This window comes from Procambarus clarkii, chromosome 43, assembly GCF_040958095.1.
Source record: "Procambarus clarkii isolate CNS0578487 chromosome 43, FALCON_Pclarkii_2.0, whole genome shotgun sequence".
Lineage (NCBI taxonomy): Eukaryota > Metazoa > Arthropoda > Malacostraca > Decapoda > Cambaridae > Procambarus > Procambarus clarkii.
Genome location: NC_091192.1, coordinates 34,484,635 through 34,502,714, shown reverse-complemented (window position 1 = coordinate 34,502,714; position 18,080 = coordinate 34,484,635). Strand labels below are relative to the sequence as shown.

Here is an 18,080-nt window from a genome sequence, read left to right as displayed (position 1 = left end):
TGTAGAGCAGTGTAGCAGGTGTAGAGTATACATGTGTGTGGCAACGGTGTAGAGCAGTGTAGCAGGTGTAGAGTATACATGTGTGTGGCAACGGTGTAGAGCAGTGTAGCAGGTGTAGAGCATACATGTGTGTGGCAACGGTGTAGAGCAGTGTAGCAGGTGTAGAGTATACATGTGTGTGTGGCAACGGTGTAGAGCAGTGTAGCAGGTGTAGAGCATACATGTGTGTGGCAACGGTGTAGAGCAGTGTAGCAGGTGTAGAGCATACATGTGTGTGGCAACGGTGTAGAGCAGTGTAGCAGGTGTAGAGTATACATGTGTGTGGCAACGGTGCAGAGCAGTGTAGCAGGTGTAGAGTATACATGTGTGTGGCAACGGTGTAGAGTATACATGTGTGTGGCAACGGTGTAGAGCAGTGTAGCAGGTGTAGAGTATACATGTGTGTGGCAACGGTGTAGAGCAGTGTAGCAGGTGTAGAGTATACATGTGTGTGTGGCAACGGTGTAGAGCAATGTAGCAGGTGTAGAGCATACATGTGTGTGGCAACGGTGTAGAGCAGTGTAGCAGGTGTAGAGCATACATGTGTGTGGCAACGGTGTAGAGCAGTGTAGCAGGTGTAGAGTATACATGTGTGTGGCAACGGTGCAGAGCAGTGTAGCAGGTGTAGAGTATACATGTGTGTGGCAACGGTGTAGAGCAGTGTAGCAGGTGTAGAGTATACATGTGTGTGGCAACGGTGCAGAGCAGTGTAGCAGGTGTAGAGTATACATGTGTGTGGCAACGGTGTAGAGCAGTGTAGCAGGTGTAGAGTATACATGTGTGTGGCAACGGTGTAGAGCAGTGTAGCAGGTGTAGAGTATACATGTGTGTGGCAACGGTGCAGAGCAGTGTAGCAGGTGTAGAGTATACATGTGTGTGGCAACGGTGTAGAGCAGTGTAGCAGGTGTAGAGTATACATGTGTGTGTGGCAACGGTGTAGAGCAGTATAGCAGGTGTAGAGTATACATGTGTGTGGCAACGGTGTAGAGCAGTGTAGCAGGTGTAGAGTATACATGTGTGTGGCAACGGTGTAGAGCAGTGTAGCAGGTGTAGAGTATACATGTGTGTGGCAACGGTGTAGAGCAGTGTAGCAGGTGTAGAGTATACATGTGTGTGGCAACAGTGTAGTGCAGTGTAGCAGGTGTAGAGTATACATGTGTGTGGCAACAGTGTAGAGCAGTGTAGCAGGTGTAGAGTATACATGTGTGTGTGGCAACGGTGTAGAGCAGCATGAACAGGTGGACAGTGTACACAGATGTGCTCTGACAGGTGACAAATGGAACACACAGGTGTAGGGTCGTTAAGAGAACGATTTACCGTAATTCGGATTCTGAACAATGCATACAGCTGTTCCACAACACAGCTGCAAGGCAGTGTACACAGCTGTTCCACAACACCTGCAAGGCAGTGTACACAGCTGTTCCACAACACAGCTGCAAGGCAGCATACACAGTATACCCTGGGAGAGCAGAACAAGGACATACTCTGGAGACTCACCGGAGGCAGGTGTAACCGTGGCAGTGAAAACAGATGCCACACGGGTCAAAGGGAAATATATTCCACTTTATTCTATGACAGATGTGACAGGTGTCAAGACAAAGGCTTATATCTATATGCTAAGGGCCACAGAGACCTTGACAGATGCGCAGGCCGCCTGTCCCAGATGTTGAATGTTAACAACACACATTATTCATGTACGGGACAACATCTGTTCAAAAATTATAGGAAGACGAGACCATTTAGTGTACGAATGAGTACAACAACAGGTGTCTGGATCCAGCCTGTCTAAGCCAGTAGACAGGCTCGCTGGAAACTGCACTGTCCGCCTTAAAGAGTCGTAATGGTCTCACAGACACCTTATTTGCCGAGTCAACAAGCAATCAAGCTGGCAAAATAGCCCCAAGAAAGCATTTGCTATTGCTTGAGTCAGGTGCTGAGGCTAAGATAACACACACACGCCCGCTTGCAAGCAAGAATAACAGTATTGCAAGCACGTTCTTGCATTCTGGCGTTATCACAGACACGCGTACAGGACGGGTTCCTGTTTCGCTTGGGGTGCCAGCCTATATGTAAGTCGTACCGTCAGAGGCAGAGCCTGGGCCGGGAGCTGAAGCTTCGCCCTCCCGGAAGGGGGGAGGGATCCTGAAGGTGCGTGACTTAGGGGGGGGGGGGTTACCTGTACTTGGGTAGTGACGTCACAGCTGCAGGATCATTATAAGGTGTGGTCGTCACCTCCTGGTACTCCCAGCCAGCCCGGTACACCCAGCCAGCCCGGTACACCCAGCCAGCCCGGTACACCCACCCAGCCCGGTACACCCACCCAGCCCGGTACACCCAGCCAGCCCGGTACACCCATCCAGCCCGGTACACCCATCCAGCCCGGTACACCCAGCCAGCCCGGTACACCCAGCCAGCCCGGTACACCCAGCCAGCCCGGTACACCCAGCCAGCCCGGTACACCCAGCCAGCCCGGTACACCCATCCAGCCCGGTACACCCATCCAGCCCGGTACACCCAGCCAGCCCGGTACACCCACCCAGCCCGGTACACCCAGCCAGCCCGGTACACCCAGCCAGCCCGGTACACCCAGCCAGCCCGGTACACCCAGCCAGCCCGGTACACCCACCCAGCCCGGTACACCCAGCCAGCCCGGTACACACACCCAGCCCGGTACACCCACCCAGCCCGGTACACACACCCAGCCCGGTACACCCACCCAGCCCGGTACACCCAGCCAGCCCGGTACACCCACCCAGCCCGGTACACCCACCCAGCCCGGTACACCCACCCAGCCCGGTACACCCACCCAGCCTGGTACACCCACCCAGCCCGGTACACCCACCCAGCCCGGTACACCCACCCAGCTTGGTACACCCCACCCAGCCCGGTACACCCACCCAGCCCGGTACACCCACCCAGCCCGGTACACCCACCCAGCCCGGTACACCCACCCAGCCTGGTTCACCCACCCAGCCCGGTACACCCACCCAGCCTGGTACACCCACCCAGCCCGGTACACCCACCCAGCCCGGTACACCCACCCAGCCTGGTTCACCCACCCAGCCTGGTACACCCACCCAGCCCGGTACACCCACCCAGCCTGGTACACCCACCCAGCCCGGTACACCCACCCAGCCCGGTACACCCACCCAGCCTGGTTCACCCACCCAGCCTGGTTCACCCACCCAGCCCGGTACACCCACCCAGCCCGGTACACCCACCCAGCCCGGTACACCCACCCAGCCTGGTTCACCCACCCAGCCCGGTACACCCACCCAGCCCGGTACACCCACCCAGCCCGGTACACCCCCCCCACCCCTGTAACCCCCCCCCCCCTCCCACTACACTCAGTACCGGACCTATCACAGGAGAATACAACGACCAATCAGATAACAGAGAAGCAAGGAGAACTGCAGTAAATCAGAGAACAGAATGTGTGTGAGGGACCGAAGAGTAACATAGACACTATGACATAGACTCCAAGGCTAAGGAACAAAAATCTAGATTAAACAAAAGAAAGTGTAGCAAGCCAAGCTAGAGGAAACCCTGGACTAACAGACGGAGCAACAGGAACGCTATAGTCAGTCCTTTAACTCTTTCTTCGGAAAAAAAAGAATCCAGAATCAATCAGAGAAAACCAAGGCTGACGACGTGAGCGTTGACCATAACATGAGAACACTTGAGACACCAGCCGAGGGAAGCCCTCGGGCGGAAGCGAGGAGCGGGGCGCCGCAAGGACGGACGGATGGACACACACACACACACACACACACACACACACACACACACACACACACACACACACACACACACACACACACACACACACACACACACACACACACACACACACACACACACACACACACACACACACACACACACACACACACACACACACACACACACACACACACACACACACACTTGGGGGGCCTCGTAGGCCTGGTGGATAGCGCGCAGGACTCGTAATTCTGTGGCGCGGGTTCAATTCCCGCACGAGGCAGAAACAAATGGGCAAAGTTTCTTTCACCCTAAGTGCCCCTGTTACCTAGCAGTAAATAGGTACCTGGGAGTTAGTCAGCTGTCACGGGCTGCTTCCTGGGGTGTGTGGGTGTGGTGTGGGAAAAAAAAAAAAAAAAAAAAAAGTAGTTAGTAAACAGTTGATTGACAGTTGAGAGGCGGGCCGAAAGAGCAAAGCTCAGCCCCCGCAAAACACAACTAGTAAACACACACACACACACACACACACACACACACACTCACACACCTACACACTGACAGAGATAAATTCTGATTGTTGGTGCTGGGAGACCTCAATTTTAAGGCAATAGACTGGGAGGCCTACGAGGCAAGAACAGAGGACATTTGGACAGGCAGATTTGTAAACCTCATCTTTTAGACATTTATGTATCAACACATCAAGCAGGCCACAAGAATGAGGGAAGGGGATGTTCCGTCAGTACTGGATCTAGTATTCACCAGGAAAGAAGATGAGGTATTTGACATCCAGTACCTTCCTCCCTTGGGAAAGAGTGATCACGTCATGTTAGACATTAAATATGCTTAAGATATCATCTAGAAGAAAATGGGGACATTGAAACAGTTGATAAACTCGATTTCAAGAGAAGTCACTATGGGGAACTTCGAAATTTTTTTAATGAGTGTAATTGGACAGTAAATGGATTGCTAGGCAGAGAAGTAAATGAAATGTATGCCAAATTTTGCAAAATATACGATGAAGGCACACAAACATTCATACCAAAACAGAGATGCAGGGCCAGAAAACAGGATTGGTTCAACAGGAATAACGAGAGGGCCAGAGACCAAAAGACACAAAAATGGAATCAATACAGGAAGAGGCCAAACCCCCAAACATACCAGCGATACAAAGATGCGAGAAACAACTACACGGCAGTGAGGAGAGAGGCAGAAAGAAATTTTGAAAAAGGGATTGCAGACAAATGTAAAACAGAACCAGGTCTATTCTACAAATTCATAAACAACAAATTGCAGAGAAAGGATAATATCCAGAGGTTCAAAATGGGAAATAGATTCACAGAAAATGAAATGGAAATGTGTGAAACATTAAATGAAAAGTTCCAAAGTATGTTCGTACAAAATAAGAATAAGAATTCCAGAAAATAACATAGAGCACATAGAGGTAGGTGTCTAGAGATGAAGTGGAAAAAATGCTCAAGGAGCTAAGTAAGAACAAAGTAGTTGGTCCAGATGGAGTTTCACCATGGGTTCTGAGAGAATGTGCACCTGAGTTCAGCATTCCACTTCACCTGATCTTTCAGGCATCCCTGTATACAGGAGTTGTAGCAGACATGTAGAAACAGGTTAACATAGTTCCAATCTACAAAAGTGGCGGGAGGGAAACCCCCTCAATTATAGACCTGTATCATTGACAAGTGTAATAGTCAAAATATTGGAAAAAATAATTAAGACTAAATGGGTAGAACACCTGGAGGAAAACGATATAATATCAGACAGACAGTATGATTTTCGATCTGGAAGATCCTGTGTAACAAATTTACTCAGTTTCTATGATCGAGCCACAGAGATTTTACAGGAAAGAGATGGTTGGGTTGACTGCATCTATCTGGACCTAAAAAAAGCTTTTGACAGAGTTCCACATAAGAGGTTGTCGTGGAAACTGGAACACATTGGAGGGGTGACAGGTAAGCTGCTAACATGGATGAAAAATTTCCTGAATTGAGGGCAGTAATCAGAGGCAATGTATCAGACTGGAGGAATGTCACAAGTGGAGTACCACAGAGTTCAGTTCTTGCACCAGTGATGTTCATTGTCTACATAAATCATCTACCAGTTGAAATACACAATTCTATGAACATGTTTGGTGATGATGCTAAGATAATAGGAAGGATAAGAAACTTAGATGATTGTCATGCCCTTCAAGATGACCTGGACAAAATCAGTATATGGAGCACCACTTGGCAAATGGAATTTAATGTGAATAAATGCCATGTTATGGAATGTGGAATAGGAGAACATAGACCCCGCACAACCTATATATTATGTGAGAAATCTTTAAATACTTCTGATAAAGAGAGATCTAGGGGTGGTTCTAGACAGAAAACTATCTCCTGAGGACCACATAAAGAACGTTGTGCGAGGAGCCTATGACACGCTTTCTAACTTCAGAATTGCTTTTAAATACATGGATGGCGAAATATTAAAGAAATTGTTCACGACTTTTATTAGGCCAAAGCTAGAATATGCAGCGGTTGTGTGGTGCCCATATCTTAAGAAGCACATCAACAAACTGGAAAAGGTGCAAAGACATGCTACTAAGTGGCTCCCAGAACTGAAGGGCAAGAGCTACGAGGAGAGGTTAGAGGCATTAAATAGGCAAAACTACAAGACAGAAGAAAAAAGGGTGATATGATCACTACATACAAAATAGTAACAAGAATTGATAAAATTGATAAGGAAGATTTCCTGAGACCTGGAACTTTAAGAACAAGAGGTCATAGATATAAACTAGCTAAACACAGATGCCGAAGAAATATAAGAAAATTCACTTTCGCAAACAGAGTGGTAGACGGTTGGAACAAGTTAAGTGAGAAGGTGGTGGAGGCCAAGACCATCAGTAGTTTCAAAGCATTATATGACAAAGAGTGCTGGGAAGACGGGACACCACGAGTGTAGCTCTCATCCTGTAACTACACTTAGGTAATTACACACACACATACACACACACACACACACACACACACACACACACACACACACACACACACACACACACACACACACACACACACACACACACACACACACACACACACTGATGATGGTACAAGACTATTGATATAGAAGCGTGCAGCGAGCCGCACCACGGGTGCCCCCCCCCCCAACCATGCAAGCAGCACCAGGCACATTCCAGGCACGCTGCTGCTGCTGCCACAACCATGCACTCAAAGTTTTCTTTTTTACTTGTTTGTGTTTGTTTTATATCCCTCGACCAATCCCTCCCCCCCCCTCCCCTCCCCTTTCATTTTGAGTTTGTGTATGTCTCGCATATTGATAACACCAGCGTGCCTGGCTGCCACGTATATTATATATATATATATATATATATATATATATATATATATAGAGAGAGAGAGAGAGAGAGAGAGAGAGAGAGAGAGAGAGAGAGAGAGAGAGGATAGAGGAGGGAGAGAGAGAGAGAGAGAGGATAGAGGAGGGAGAGAGAGAGAGAGAGAGGATAGAGGAGGGAGAGAGAGAGAGAGGATAGAGGAGGGAGAGAGAGAGAGAGAGAGAGAGAGAGAGAGAGAGAGAGAGAGAGAGAGAGAGAGAGAGAGAGAGAGAGAGAGAGAGAGAGAGAGAGAGAGAGAGAGAGAGAGGGAGAGAGAGAGAGAGAGAGAGAGAGAGAGAGAGAGAGAGAGAGAGAGAGAGAGAGAGAGAGAGAGAGAGAGAGAGAGAGAGAGAGAGAGAGAGAGAGAGAGAGAGAGAGAGAGAGAGAGAGAGAGAGAGAGAGAGAGAGAGAGAGAGAAAGAGAGACAGAGAGAGAGAGAGACAGACAGAGAGAGACAGAGAGAGACAGAGAGAGACAGAGAGAGATAACTTATCAGGAGAAAGCGCGAAACCATTACGACTATACATCACTGGGAAGGGGTCAGGATAAGGATATGGGATGGGACTGGAGGAAATAAATGGTGCCCAACCACATGGACGGTCGGGGATTGAACGCCGACCTGCTTGAAGCGAGACCGTCGCTCTACCGTCCAGCCCAAGTGGTTAGAGAAGAACTCCAAATTGGGTTAATTTAGATTCAGAAAAGACCTGGGTAAATACTGGCTCGTGGAGTGGGCTGGATAAAATATGGAACAAATCACAGGGGAATATAACTAATATACTGGGCACCGTCTAATGGACGGGTTTAGGTGGATGTAAACAGGAGCTGCCTCGTATGGGACAACAGGTGCTGCCTCGTATGGGACAACAGGTGCTGCCTCGTATGGGACAACAGGAGCTGCCTCGTATGGGACAACAGGTGCTGCCTCGTATGGGACAACAGGAGCTGCCTCGTATGGGACAACAGGTGCTGCCTCGTATGGGACAACAGGAGCTGCCTCGTATGGGACAACAGGTGCTGCCTCGTATGGGACAACAGGTGCTGCCTCGTATGGGACAACAGGAGCTGCCTCGTATGGGACAACAGGTGCTGCCTCGTATGGGACAACAGGTGCTGCCTCGTATGGGACAACAGGAGCTGCCTCGTATGGGACAACAGGTGCTGCCTCGTATGGGACAACAGGTGCTGCCTCGTATGGGACAACAGGAGCTGCCTCGTATGGACCAACAGGAGCTGCCTCGTATGGGACAACAGGAGCTGCCTCGTATAGGCCAACAGGAGCTGCCTCGTATGGACCAACAGGAGCTGCCTCGTATGGGACAACAGGAGCTGCCTCGTATGGGACAACAGGAGCTGCCTCGTATGGGACAACAGGAGCTGCCTCGTATGGGACAACAGGAGCTGCCTCGTGTGGACCAACAGGAGCTGCCTCGTGTGGACCAGCAGGAGCTGCCTCGTATGGGACAACAGGAGCTGCCTCGTGTGGACCAACAGGAGCTGCCTCGTGTGGACCAACAGGAGCTGCCTCGTGTGGACCAGCAGGAGCTGCCTCGTATGGGACAACAGGAGCTGCCTCGTATGGGACAACAGGAGCTGCCTCGTATGGGACAACAGGAGCTGCCTCGTGTGGACCAACAGGAGCTGCCTCGTGTGGACCAATAGGAGCTGCCTCGTATGGACCAATAGGAGCTGCCTCGTATGGACCAATAGGAGCTGCCTCGTATGGACCAATAGGAGCTGCCTCGTATAGACCAACAGGAGCTGAATCGTGTGGACCAACAGGAGCTGCCTCGTGTGGACCAACAGGAGCTGCCTCGTATGGACCAACAGGAGCTGCCTCGTGTGGACCAACAGGAGCTGCCTCGTATGGACCAACAGGAGCTGCCTCGTATGGACCAACAGGAGCGGCCTCGTATGGACCAATAGGAGCTGCCTCGTATGGACCAATAGGAGCTGCCTCGTATAGACCAACAGGAGCTGAATCGTGTGGACCAACAGGAGCTGCCTCGTGTGGACCAACAGGAGCTGCCTCGTGTGGACCAGCAGGAGCTGCCTCGTATGGACCAATAGGAGCTGCCTCGTATGGACCAATAGGAGCTGCCTCGTATGGACCAACAGGAGCTGCCTCGTATGGACCAACAGGAGCTGCCTCGTATGGACCAATAGGAGCTGCCTCGTATGGACCAATAGGAGCTGCCTCGTATAGACCAACAGGAGCTGAATCGTGTGGACCAACAGGAGCTGCCTCGTATGGACCAACAGGAGCTGCCTCGTATGGACCAATAGGAACTGCCTCGTATGGACCAATAGGAACTGCCGCGTATGGACCAATAGGAGCTGCCTCGTATGGACCAACAGGAGCTGCCTCGTGTGGACCAACAGGAGCTGCCTCGCGTGGACCAACAGGAACGTACGGAACACCTTGACGGGTCAGCAGAACAACTTGACGGGTCAGCAGAACACCTTGACGGGTCAGCAGAACACCTTGACGGGTCAGGAGAACACCTTGACGGGTCAGCAGAACACCTTGACGGGTCAGCAGAACACCTGGACGGGCCAGCAGAACACCTTGACGGGTCAGCAGAAACCTTGACGGGTCAGCAGAACACCTTGACGGGCCAGCAGAACACCTTGACGGGTCAGCAGAACACCTTGACGGGTCAGCAGAACACCTGGACGGGCCAGCAGAACACCTGGACGGGTCAGCAGAACACCTTGACGGGTCAGCAGAACACCTTGACGGGTCAGCAGAACACCTTGACGGGTCAGGAGAACACCTTGACGGGCCAGCAGAACATCTTGATGGGTCAGGAGAACAAGTCTTCACAAACATATATGAAATCTCTGAACAAAAAGGCGTCAGACAAATCTTGCAGAACATGCCTTGAAGAACATTGAAGAACAAGCTTGGTGTGGCCTTGAGAACTGCTTGTAGGAGTTGCGCAGCGTGAAGAACACTCTTAGCGATCGATGACACCAAGACACGCTGCAGGTGTGTGACGCAACCCCCCCCCCCCCCCACCTACACAGGTGTGTGACGCAACCACCCTCCCCCCTACAGGTGTATGACGCAAACCCTCCAACACACACAGGTGTGTGATGCAACACCCACACAGGTGTGTGACGTAACTCCCACACACGTGTATGACGCAATCCCATGGTGAAGGTGTGTGACGCAACCCCCAACACAGGTGTATGACAGGTGTCCACTGGTCACACAGGTGTGTGACAGGTGTCCACTGGTCACACAGGTGAACCTTACATATAAGGTGTAATAAACAGTGCTAGTATGAAGGATATTAATAATGTTATTGTTTTCAAGGTGTTGTAATTACTATGTATTAAAAACTGGGTTATTAAAGTTATTAAAACTGGATGACTAAAATGGGGCTAACACCGATATATTAAAAGTGGGTTGTTAACATTGGGTCACAATAATTGAGTTAATAAAATTGGGTTTTAATAATTGGATTGATAGCTGGGAGGCCCACGTGTGTACCAGGCACTGATGAACCGCTCGAAAATATACATTTCATCGAAAATGTGAAGCAAAAAATGGACTTGACACATTACAGCCCGTCCTCCTGAAATTAAATTGGTAAATCCAGAAAAAAACATATTTAGTTAAAAATCAATCTTAAAAACTCTTAGGCCTGATTTTCTATATATATATATATATATATATATATATATATATATATATATATATATATATATATATATATATATATATATATATATATATATATATATATATATATATATATATATATATATTTGTCCATCACTACTACTTTACCATAAGATGTAAATACGACTGTGACCATTGAAGGTTGAGGCGGGGCCCAAGAGCTGGAAATTAACCCCCCCAAGCACAGCTATGTAAGGGCAGACATCCTTTTTCAATACAGTATTCTATAATGAGCTATTGTATTATACATCTTTCTGGAATACACTTTAGCTTCCGTTATGGGTTAACGCGATACAGTCCCCAGTACTGGCACCCCAGGACTAGTACTGGCACCCCAGGACCAGTACTGGCACCCCAGGACCAGTACTGGCACCCCAGGACTAGTACTGGCACCCCAGGACCAGTACTGGCACCCCAGGACCAGTACTGGCACCCCAGGACCAGTACTGGCACCCCAGGACTAGTACTGGCACCCCAGGACTAGTACTGGCACCCCAGGACCAGTACTGGCACCCCAGGACTAGTACTGGCACCCCAGGACTAGTACTGGCACCCCAGGACTAGTACTGGCACCCCAGGACTAGTACTGGCACCCCAGGACTAGTACTGGCACTTCAGGACTAGTACTGGCACCCCAGGACTAGTACTGGCACCCCAGGACTAGTACTGGCACCCCAGGACTAGTACTGGCACCCCAGGACTAGTACTGGCACCCCAGGACTAGTACTGGCACTTCAGGACTAGTACTGGCACCCCAGGACTAGTACTGGCACCCCAGGACTAGTACTGGCACCCCAGGACTAGTACTGGCACCCCAGGACTAGTACTGGCACCCCAGGACTAGTACTGGCACCCCAGGACTAGTACTGGCACTTCAGGACTAGTACTGGCACCCCAGGACTAGTACTGGCACCCCAGGACTAGTACTGGCACCCCAGGACTAGTACTGGCACCCCAGGACTAGTACTGGCACCCCAGGACTAGTACTGGCACCCCAGGACTAGTACTGGCACCCCAGGACAAGGGGTGTGGCTGTAGGTGGGAGTGGCCCTGGGGGTGTGTCCAAGAAGGAGAGTCGCAGCACTATTCCCAATTCCTCGTTCCCATCCAATCCTCTCCCCCCCCCCTTCCTCAGCCCCCCCCCCCCACCCCCTCACACCCACGTAATTCCCCGTCCCCCCCCCCCCCCCCTGCCCTGTAATTACCCGAAATGAAGACCTCAACAACCCTCCTAAACGATGTGATTTAGTAAACAAAGTGATTTATGCGAGGCGTGTGTGGCGGGGGCGGCCATTTGTCTCCACTATGGCGTCCTCGCCCACGTGGGCGGTGTGGGCGGTCCCGGGGGAGTGGCTGACAGCACCCGCTCCCCCGGGCACCTCGTTATAGTGGGGGATTCTCTGTCTCTCTGTCTGTGTCTCTCTCTGTGTCTGTCTCTCTCTCTCTCTGTCTGTCTCTCTCTCTCTCTGTCTCTCTCTCTCTCTCTCTGTCTCTCTCTCTCTCTCTGTCTGTCTCTGTCTCTCTGTCTGTCTCTCTCTCTGTGTCTGTCTCTCTCTCTCTCTGTCTGTCTCTCTCTCTCTGTCTGTCTCTCTCTCTGTGTCTGTCTCTGTGCGTGCCTGTCTCTCTCCTACTCTCTCTCTGTCTCTCGCTAGTCACAAGATAACTTGTGACTAGCGACTCAATGACTCGTCCCAATCATTTGCTTTCCAAGGGAATTACCCGCAAGGGAATAGTGGCGGTGTGGCCCCTTTACACCACCGAGCAGGCGTCAATATTTGGGCCGTGGAAAAGGCTTTTATTAAGACCTTCAGCCATCCTCCCTGGCCCGTGCCCGCGGCCTCGTCCTCACACTCTTAAAGCCTTTGTCAGACTTATTCTCCCCCACCTGCAGACTTGAGAGACGAGTCTTGCAGCGGCTGTTGGCCTTTGTCGGGTGCTTATTAATGTTAAGTCTTACTCCAGGCTCTGCATGGGGATGGGGGGGGGGGCTGGTCCCAGCTGCTGGGGAAGCCGGTCCCAGCTGCTGGGTGGGGGACCGGTCCCAGCTGCTGGGGGTGGCCGGTCCCAGCTGCTGAGGGTGGCCGGTCCCAGCTGCTGGGTGGGGGACCGGTCCCAGCTGCTGGGGGTGGCCGGTCCCAGCTGCTGAGGGTGGCCGGTCCCAGCTGCTGGGTGGGGGACCGGTCCCAGCTGCTGGGGAAGCCGGTCCCAGCTGCTGGGGAAGCCGGTCCCAGCTGCTGGGGTCCCCAGTGGTCTCCCACACCACCCTCGGGGTCCCCGGTGGCCTCTACCCGAAATTACTTTGCTTGTACCGCCTGTGTGTGTGTGTGTACTCACATATTTGTACTCACCTATTTGTGCTTGCAGGATCGAGCATTGACTCTTGGATCCCGCCTTTCGAGCATCGGTTGTTTACAGCAATGACTCCTGTCCCATTTCCCTATCATACCTATTTTTAAAAGTGTGAATAGTATTTGCTTCCACAACCTGTTCCTGAAGTGCATTCCATTTCCCCACTACTCTCACGCTAAAAGAAAACTTCCTAACATCTCTGTGACTCATCTGAGTTTCCAGCTTCCATCCATGTCCTCTCGTTCTGTTATTATTACGTGTGAACATTTCATCTATTTCCACTTTGTCAATTCCCCTGAGTATTTTATATGACCCTATCATATCTCCTCTCTCCCAGGCCCGTGTTGTGTGTGTGTACTCACCTATATGTACTCACCTATATGTGCTTGCAGGATCGAGCATTGACTCTTGGATCCCGCCTTTCTAGCTATCGGTTGTTTACAGCAATGACTCCTGTCCCATTTCCCTATCATACCTAGTTTTAAAAGTATGAATAGTATTTGCTTCCACAACCTGTTCCCCAAGTGCATTCCATTTTTCTACTACTCTCACGCTAAAAGAAAACTTCCTAACATCTCTGTGACTCATCTGAGTTTCCAGTTTCCACCCATGTCCCCTCGTTCTGTTATTATTACGTGTGAACATTTCATCTATTTCCACTTTGTCAATTCCCCTGAGTATTTTATATGTCCCTATCATATCTCCTCTCTCCCTTCTTTTCTCTAGTGTCGTAAGGTTCAGTTCCTTCAGCCGCTCTTCATATCCCATCCCTCGTAGCTCTGGGACAAGCCTCGTCGCAAACCTCTGAACCTTCTCCAGTTTCTTTATGTGTTTCTTCAGGTGGGGGCTCCATGATGGTGCGGCATACTCTAAGACGGGTCTCACGTAGGCAGTGTAAAGCGCCCTAAAAGCTTCCTCATTTAGGTTTCTGAATGAAGTTCTAATTTTCGCCAGTGTAGAGTACGCTGCTGTCGTTATCCTATTTATATGTGCCTCAGGAGTTAGATTAGGTGTCACATCCACTCCCAGGTCTCTTTCTCGAAACGTTACAGGTAGGCTGTTCCCCTTCATTGTGTACTGTCCCTTTGGTCTCCTGTCACCTGATCCCATTTCCATAACTTTACATTTACTGGTGTTAAACTCCAGTAGCCATTTCCCTGACCATCTCTGCAGCCTGTTTAAGTCCTCTTGGAGGATCCTACAATCCTCGTCTGTCACAACTCTTCTCATTAATTTTGCGTCATCTGCAAACATTGACATGTATGATTCCACTCCTGTAAACATATCATTTACGTAAATTAGAAAGAGGATTGGTCCCAGCACCGATCCTTGAGGTACTCCACTTGTTACTGTTCGCCAGTCCGACTTTTCGCCCCTTACCATTACCCTCTGGCTCCTTCCTGTTAGGTAGTTCTTCACCCATACTAGGGCCTTTCCGCTTACTCCTGCCTGCCTCTCAAGTTTGTATAGCAGTCTCATGTGCGGTACCGTATCAAAGGCCTTTTGGCAGTCAAGAAATATGCAGTCTGCCCAGCCTTCTCTGTCCTGCCTTATCCTTGTTACTTTATCATAGAATTCTAAAAGGTTTGTTAGGCATGATTTCCCTGTCCAGAACCCATGTTGGTGCTTGTTTACAAACCCAATGCTCTCCAGGTGCTCAACAAGTCTTAGCCTAATTATTCTTTCAAGAATTTTGCAGGGGATGCTTGTCAGTGATACGGGTCTGTAGTTAAGTGCCTCCTCCCTATCACCCTTTTTGAAAATCGGTACGACATTTGCCTCCTTCCAGCAACTGGGCAATTCTCCCGACATAAGTGACTCATTAAAGATCATTGCCAGAGGCACGCTGAGAGCCTGCGCTGCCTCTTTGAGTATCCACGGTGATACTTTGTCTGGTCCAACAGCTTTATTTGCATCCAGTGTTGTCAACTGTTTCATTACATCCTCTGCTGTCACCTCTATATCCGATAGTCTTTCATCTTGGGTAATCTCTTCTAACAATGGGAGCTGCTCAGGCTCGGTTGTGAACACTCCATGGAATTTTGCATTCAGTACCTCGCAGATTTCCTTGTCGCTTTCTGTATATGCCCCTTCTGTTTTCCTCAGTCTTGTCACTTGGTCATTTACCGACATCTTCCTTCTTATATGGCTATGTAGTAATTTTGGTTGCTTTTTCGCTTTGACTGCAATATCGTTCTCATAATTCCTTTCCGACACTCGTCTTATGTTAATGTAATCATTCCTAGCTCTGTTACATCTAATCCTGTTGTCCTCTGTCCTTTGTCTTCTGTACTTCCTCCACTCCCTCCTGCTTCTCACCTTTGCTTCCTGACACTGTCTATTAAACCATGGGTTATTATATTCCCTCCTGCTTTTTTCCTTTATTGTTGGAATAAATCTATCTTCAGCCTCCTTGCATTTCAATATGACTTGGTTCATCATACCTTGCACTGTTTTTCCTCTAAGTTCTTCCTCCCACTGCACTTCTCCCAGGTAGTCCCTTATCCTTCTGTAGTCCCCTTTTCTGTAATCAAGTCTCCTTTCCCGGACCTCTTGTCCTTTGGTCACAATTTTAAGCTCCATCATGTAGTCAAAGACTAGGACACAATGGTCACTAGCTCCTAGTGGTATTTCATGTTCCAACTGCTCGATGTCTTCTACATTCTGAGTGATAATGAGATCTAATAGGCTGGGCGTATCCCCTCCTCTTTCCCTAGTATCTTCTTTCACATGCTGTGTTAGGAAATTCTTGTCAATAACGTCTACCAGCTTCGCTCCCCAGGTCTCCTCCCCGCCATGGGGATTCCTCGTTTCCCAATTTATCTCTCCGTGATTTAGGTCCCCCATGACCAGCAGCTTCGCTCTCATTCTATGCGCTAAAGTTGCTGCCCTCTGCAGTTCATCCATACATGTCTTGTTGCTGTCCTCGTACTCCTGCCTGGGCCTTCTACTGTTTGGTGGGGGATTGTAGAGTATCAAGATTACAATCTTCTTCCCATCCACTGTCAGAGTTCCATGTATGAAGCTTGTGCTTTCATTGGTACCCGGATTTTCCAGCTCATCAAACTTCCATTTCCGCTTTATTAGTAGTGCCACTCCTCCTCCCTGTCTCTGTGTCCTTTCTTTTCTTATCACCTGGTACCCCTCTGGAAAGATTGCATCCGAGATCATGCCATTTATTTTAGTTTCCACTATTGCCACTATGTCTGGGTCTGCCTCACTAACTCTTTCTTTTATCTGTGTGTGTGTGTGTGTGTGTAATAATGCTAATGCAATATGGCCAATTACTCACCGTGGCTGTCAACAAGAGCAAAGTGGCCAGAACAACAACACAGAAACCAAAATGAATTCGTCAAGATAACACGGGTGGTGTTTAACCCGACCTGTGACGCGGGGAATTACACCACCATTCCCTAACCTTTGTATCCTTGAAATAATACCGGGTCGTACACCACTCACGCGGATTTCATTGTCAACTGAAAGGCGACAAATGTCTGTCTCTGCGCTGTTTGCTGGTTAAATGAGAGCACTTAAAACAACAGTCAAAATTATATTTGCATGTGATTAGAATTAGCCTATTCCTCCGTATCTCTTGCGGACCCCCGCTCCCTCCCCCTAGTTACCTCTCTGTGTCGCTGCTCACTCCTTGAATAAAAACATCAATGATGATATGGTTCAAGTTTAATGGTATGGTGATGATATGGTTCAAGTTTATGGGGCACGACAGATTTATATTTGAAGGAGAAGTAGGGAACGCTGGTACAACCTTGATGTAATGTAATAAGTATACTAATTACCCTTAAATGTTATGTATATACGTTGAGGAATTTTAGTTTGCTCTGCGAGGTCTATATGTAGCGCTAGGAGCTGGGCCGCCTCGTAGGACGCCCCAAGCTTAACCCAGCAATATACGACTCGCACCACTGCTGGGCTCCCTGACCGCTGCTGTGTTCACCAGCTGTGTTAACTGATCATGAGAGATGATTGACATGTTCCGGACACTGCTTGCATGTACAACATTTATCATCTGACGAGGGCTGGAAAGTTGAGCACTCACACTGCCATGACCAACCATCACTCACGAGTGTGTCTCAACACAAGGGTCTCACACATGGACTCCAGCCAAGAGTACGCTCTATATACATGTACTTTGAACCATCCATTCCAGGCCCTGGCACTTGGTCTACTGGGCTACTACCCTACGGTGCCACGATTGTCAAGCAAAAACAAAAAGCAAGTTTATGGGAATACTTACATTGAGCATCAGTATACACAGACGTGAAGTGAAAGATACGTGCACTGTGTGGGGGTGAGTGTGGTGGGGCGTGCACTGTGTGGTGGTGAGTGTGGTGGGGCGTGCACTGCGTGGTGGTGAGTGTGGTGGGTCGTGCACTGTGTGGTGGTGAGTGTGGTGGGGCGTGCACTGTGTGGTGGTGAGTGTGGTGGGGCGTGCACTGTGTGGTGGTGAGTGTGGTGGGGCGTGCACTGTGTGGTGGTGAGTGTGGTGGGGCGTGCACTGTGTGGTGGTGAGTGTGGTGGGGCGTGCACTGTGTGGTGGTGAGTGGAGGGGGCGTGCACTGTGTGGTGGTGAGTGTGGTGGGGCGTGCACTGTGTGGTGGTGAGTGTGGTGGGGCGTGCACTGTGTGGTGGTGAGTGTGGTGGGGCGTGCACTGTGTGGTGGTGAGTGGAGGGGGCGTGCACTGTGTGGTGGTGAGTGTGGTGGGGCGTGCACTGTGTGGTGGTGGGGCGTGCACTGTGTGGTGGTGAGTGGGTGGGCGTGCACTGTGTGGTGGTGAGTGTGGTGGGGCGTGCACTGTGTGGTGGTGAGTGTGGTGGGGCGTGCACTGTGTGGTGGTGAGTGTGGTGGGGCGTGCACTGTGTGGTGGTGAG

General features: G+C 50.0%; 2 protein-coding genes across 5 annotated transcripts in view; both read left to right on the top strand.

The window, feature by feature from the left end:
• Positions 1–18,080, top strand: part of pHCl-1 (pH-sensitive chloride channel 1) — a 545,535-nt gene that overhangs the window by 287,038 nt on the left and 240,417 nt on the right. The window lies entirely within an intron of this gene.
• LOC138349946 (uncharacterized) lies at positions 9,497–10,048 on the top strand. Its single transcript, XM_069299946.1, has one exon. It carries the CDS (start codon positions 9,497–9,499, stop codon positions 10,046–10,048), a length of 552 nt encoding a protein of 183 aa, XP_069156047.1.

Bases quoted from the DNA above. Each gene is read 5' to 3' on its own strand.
- LOC138349946 (XM_069299946.1), top strand. From the start codon at position 9,497: ATGGACCAACAGGAGCTGCCTCGTGTGGACCAACAGGAGCTGCCTCGC.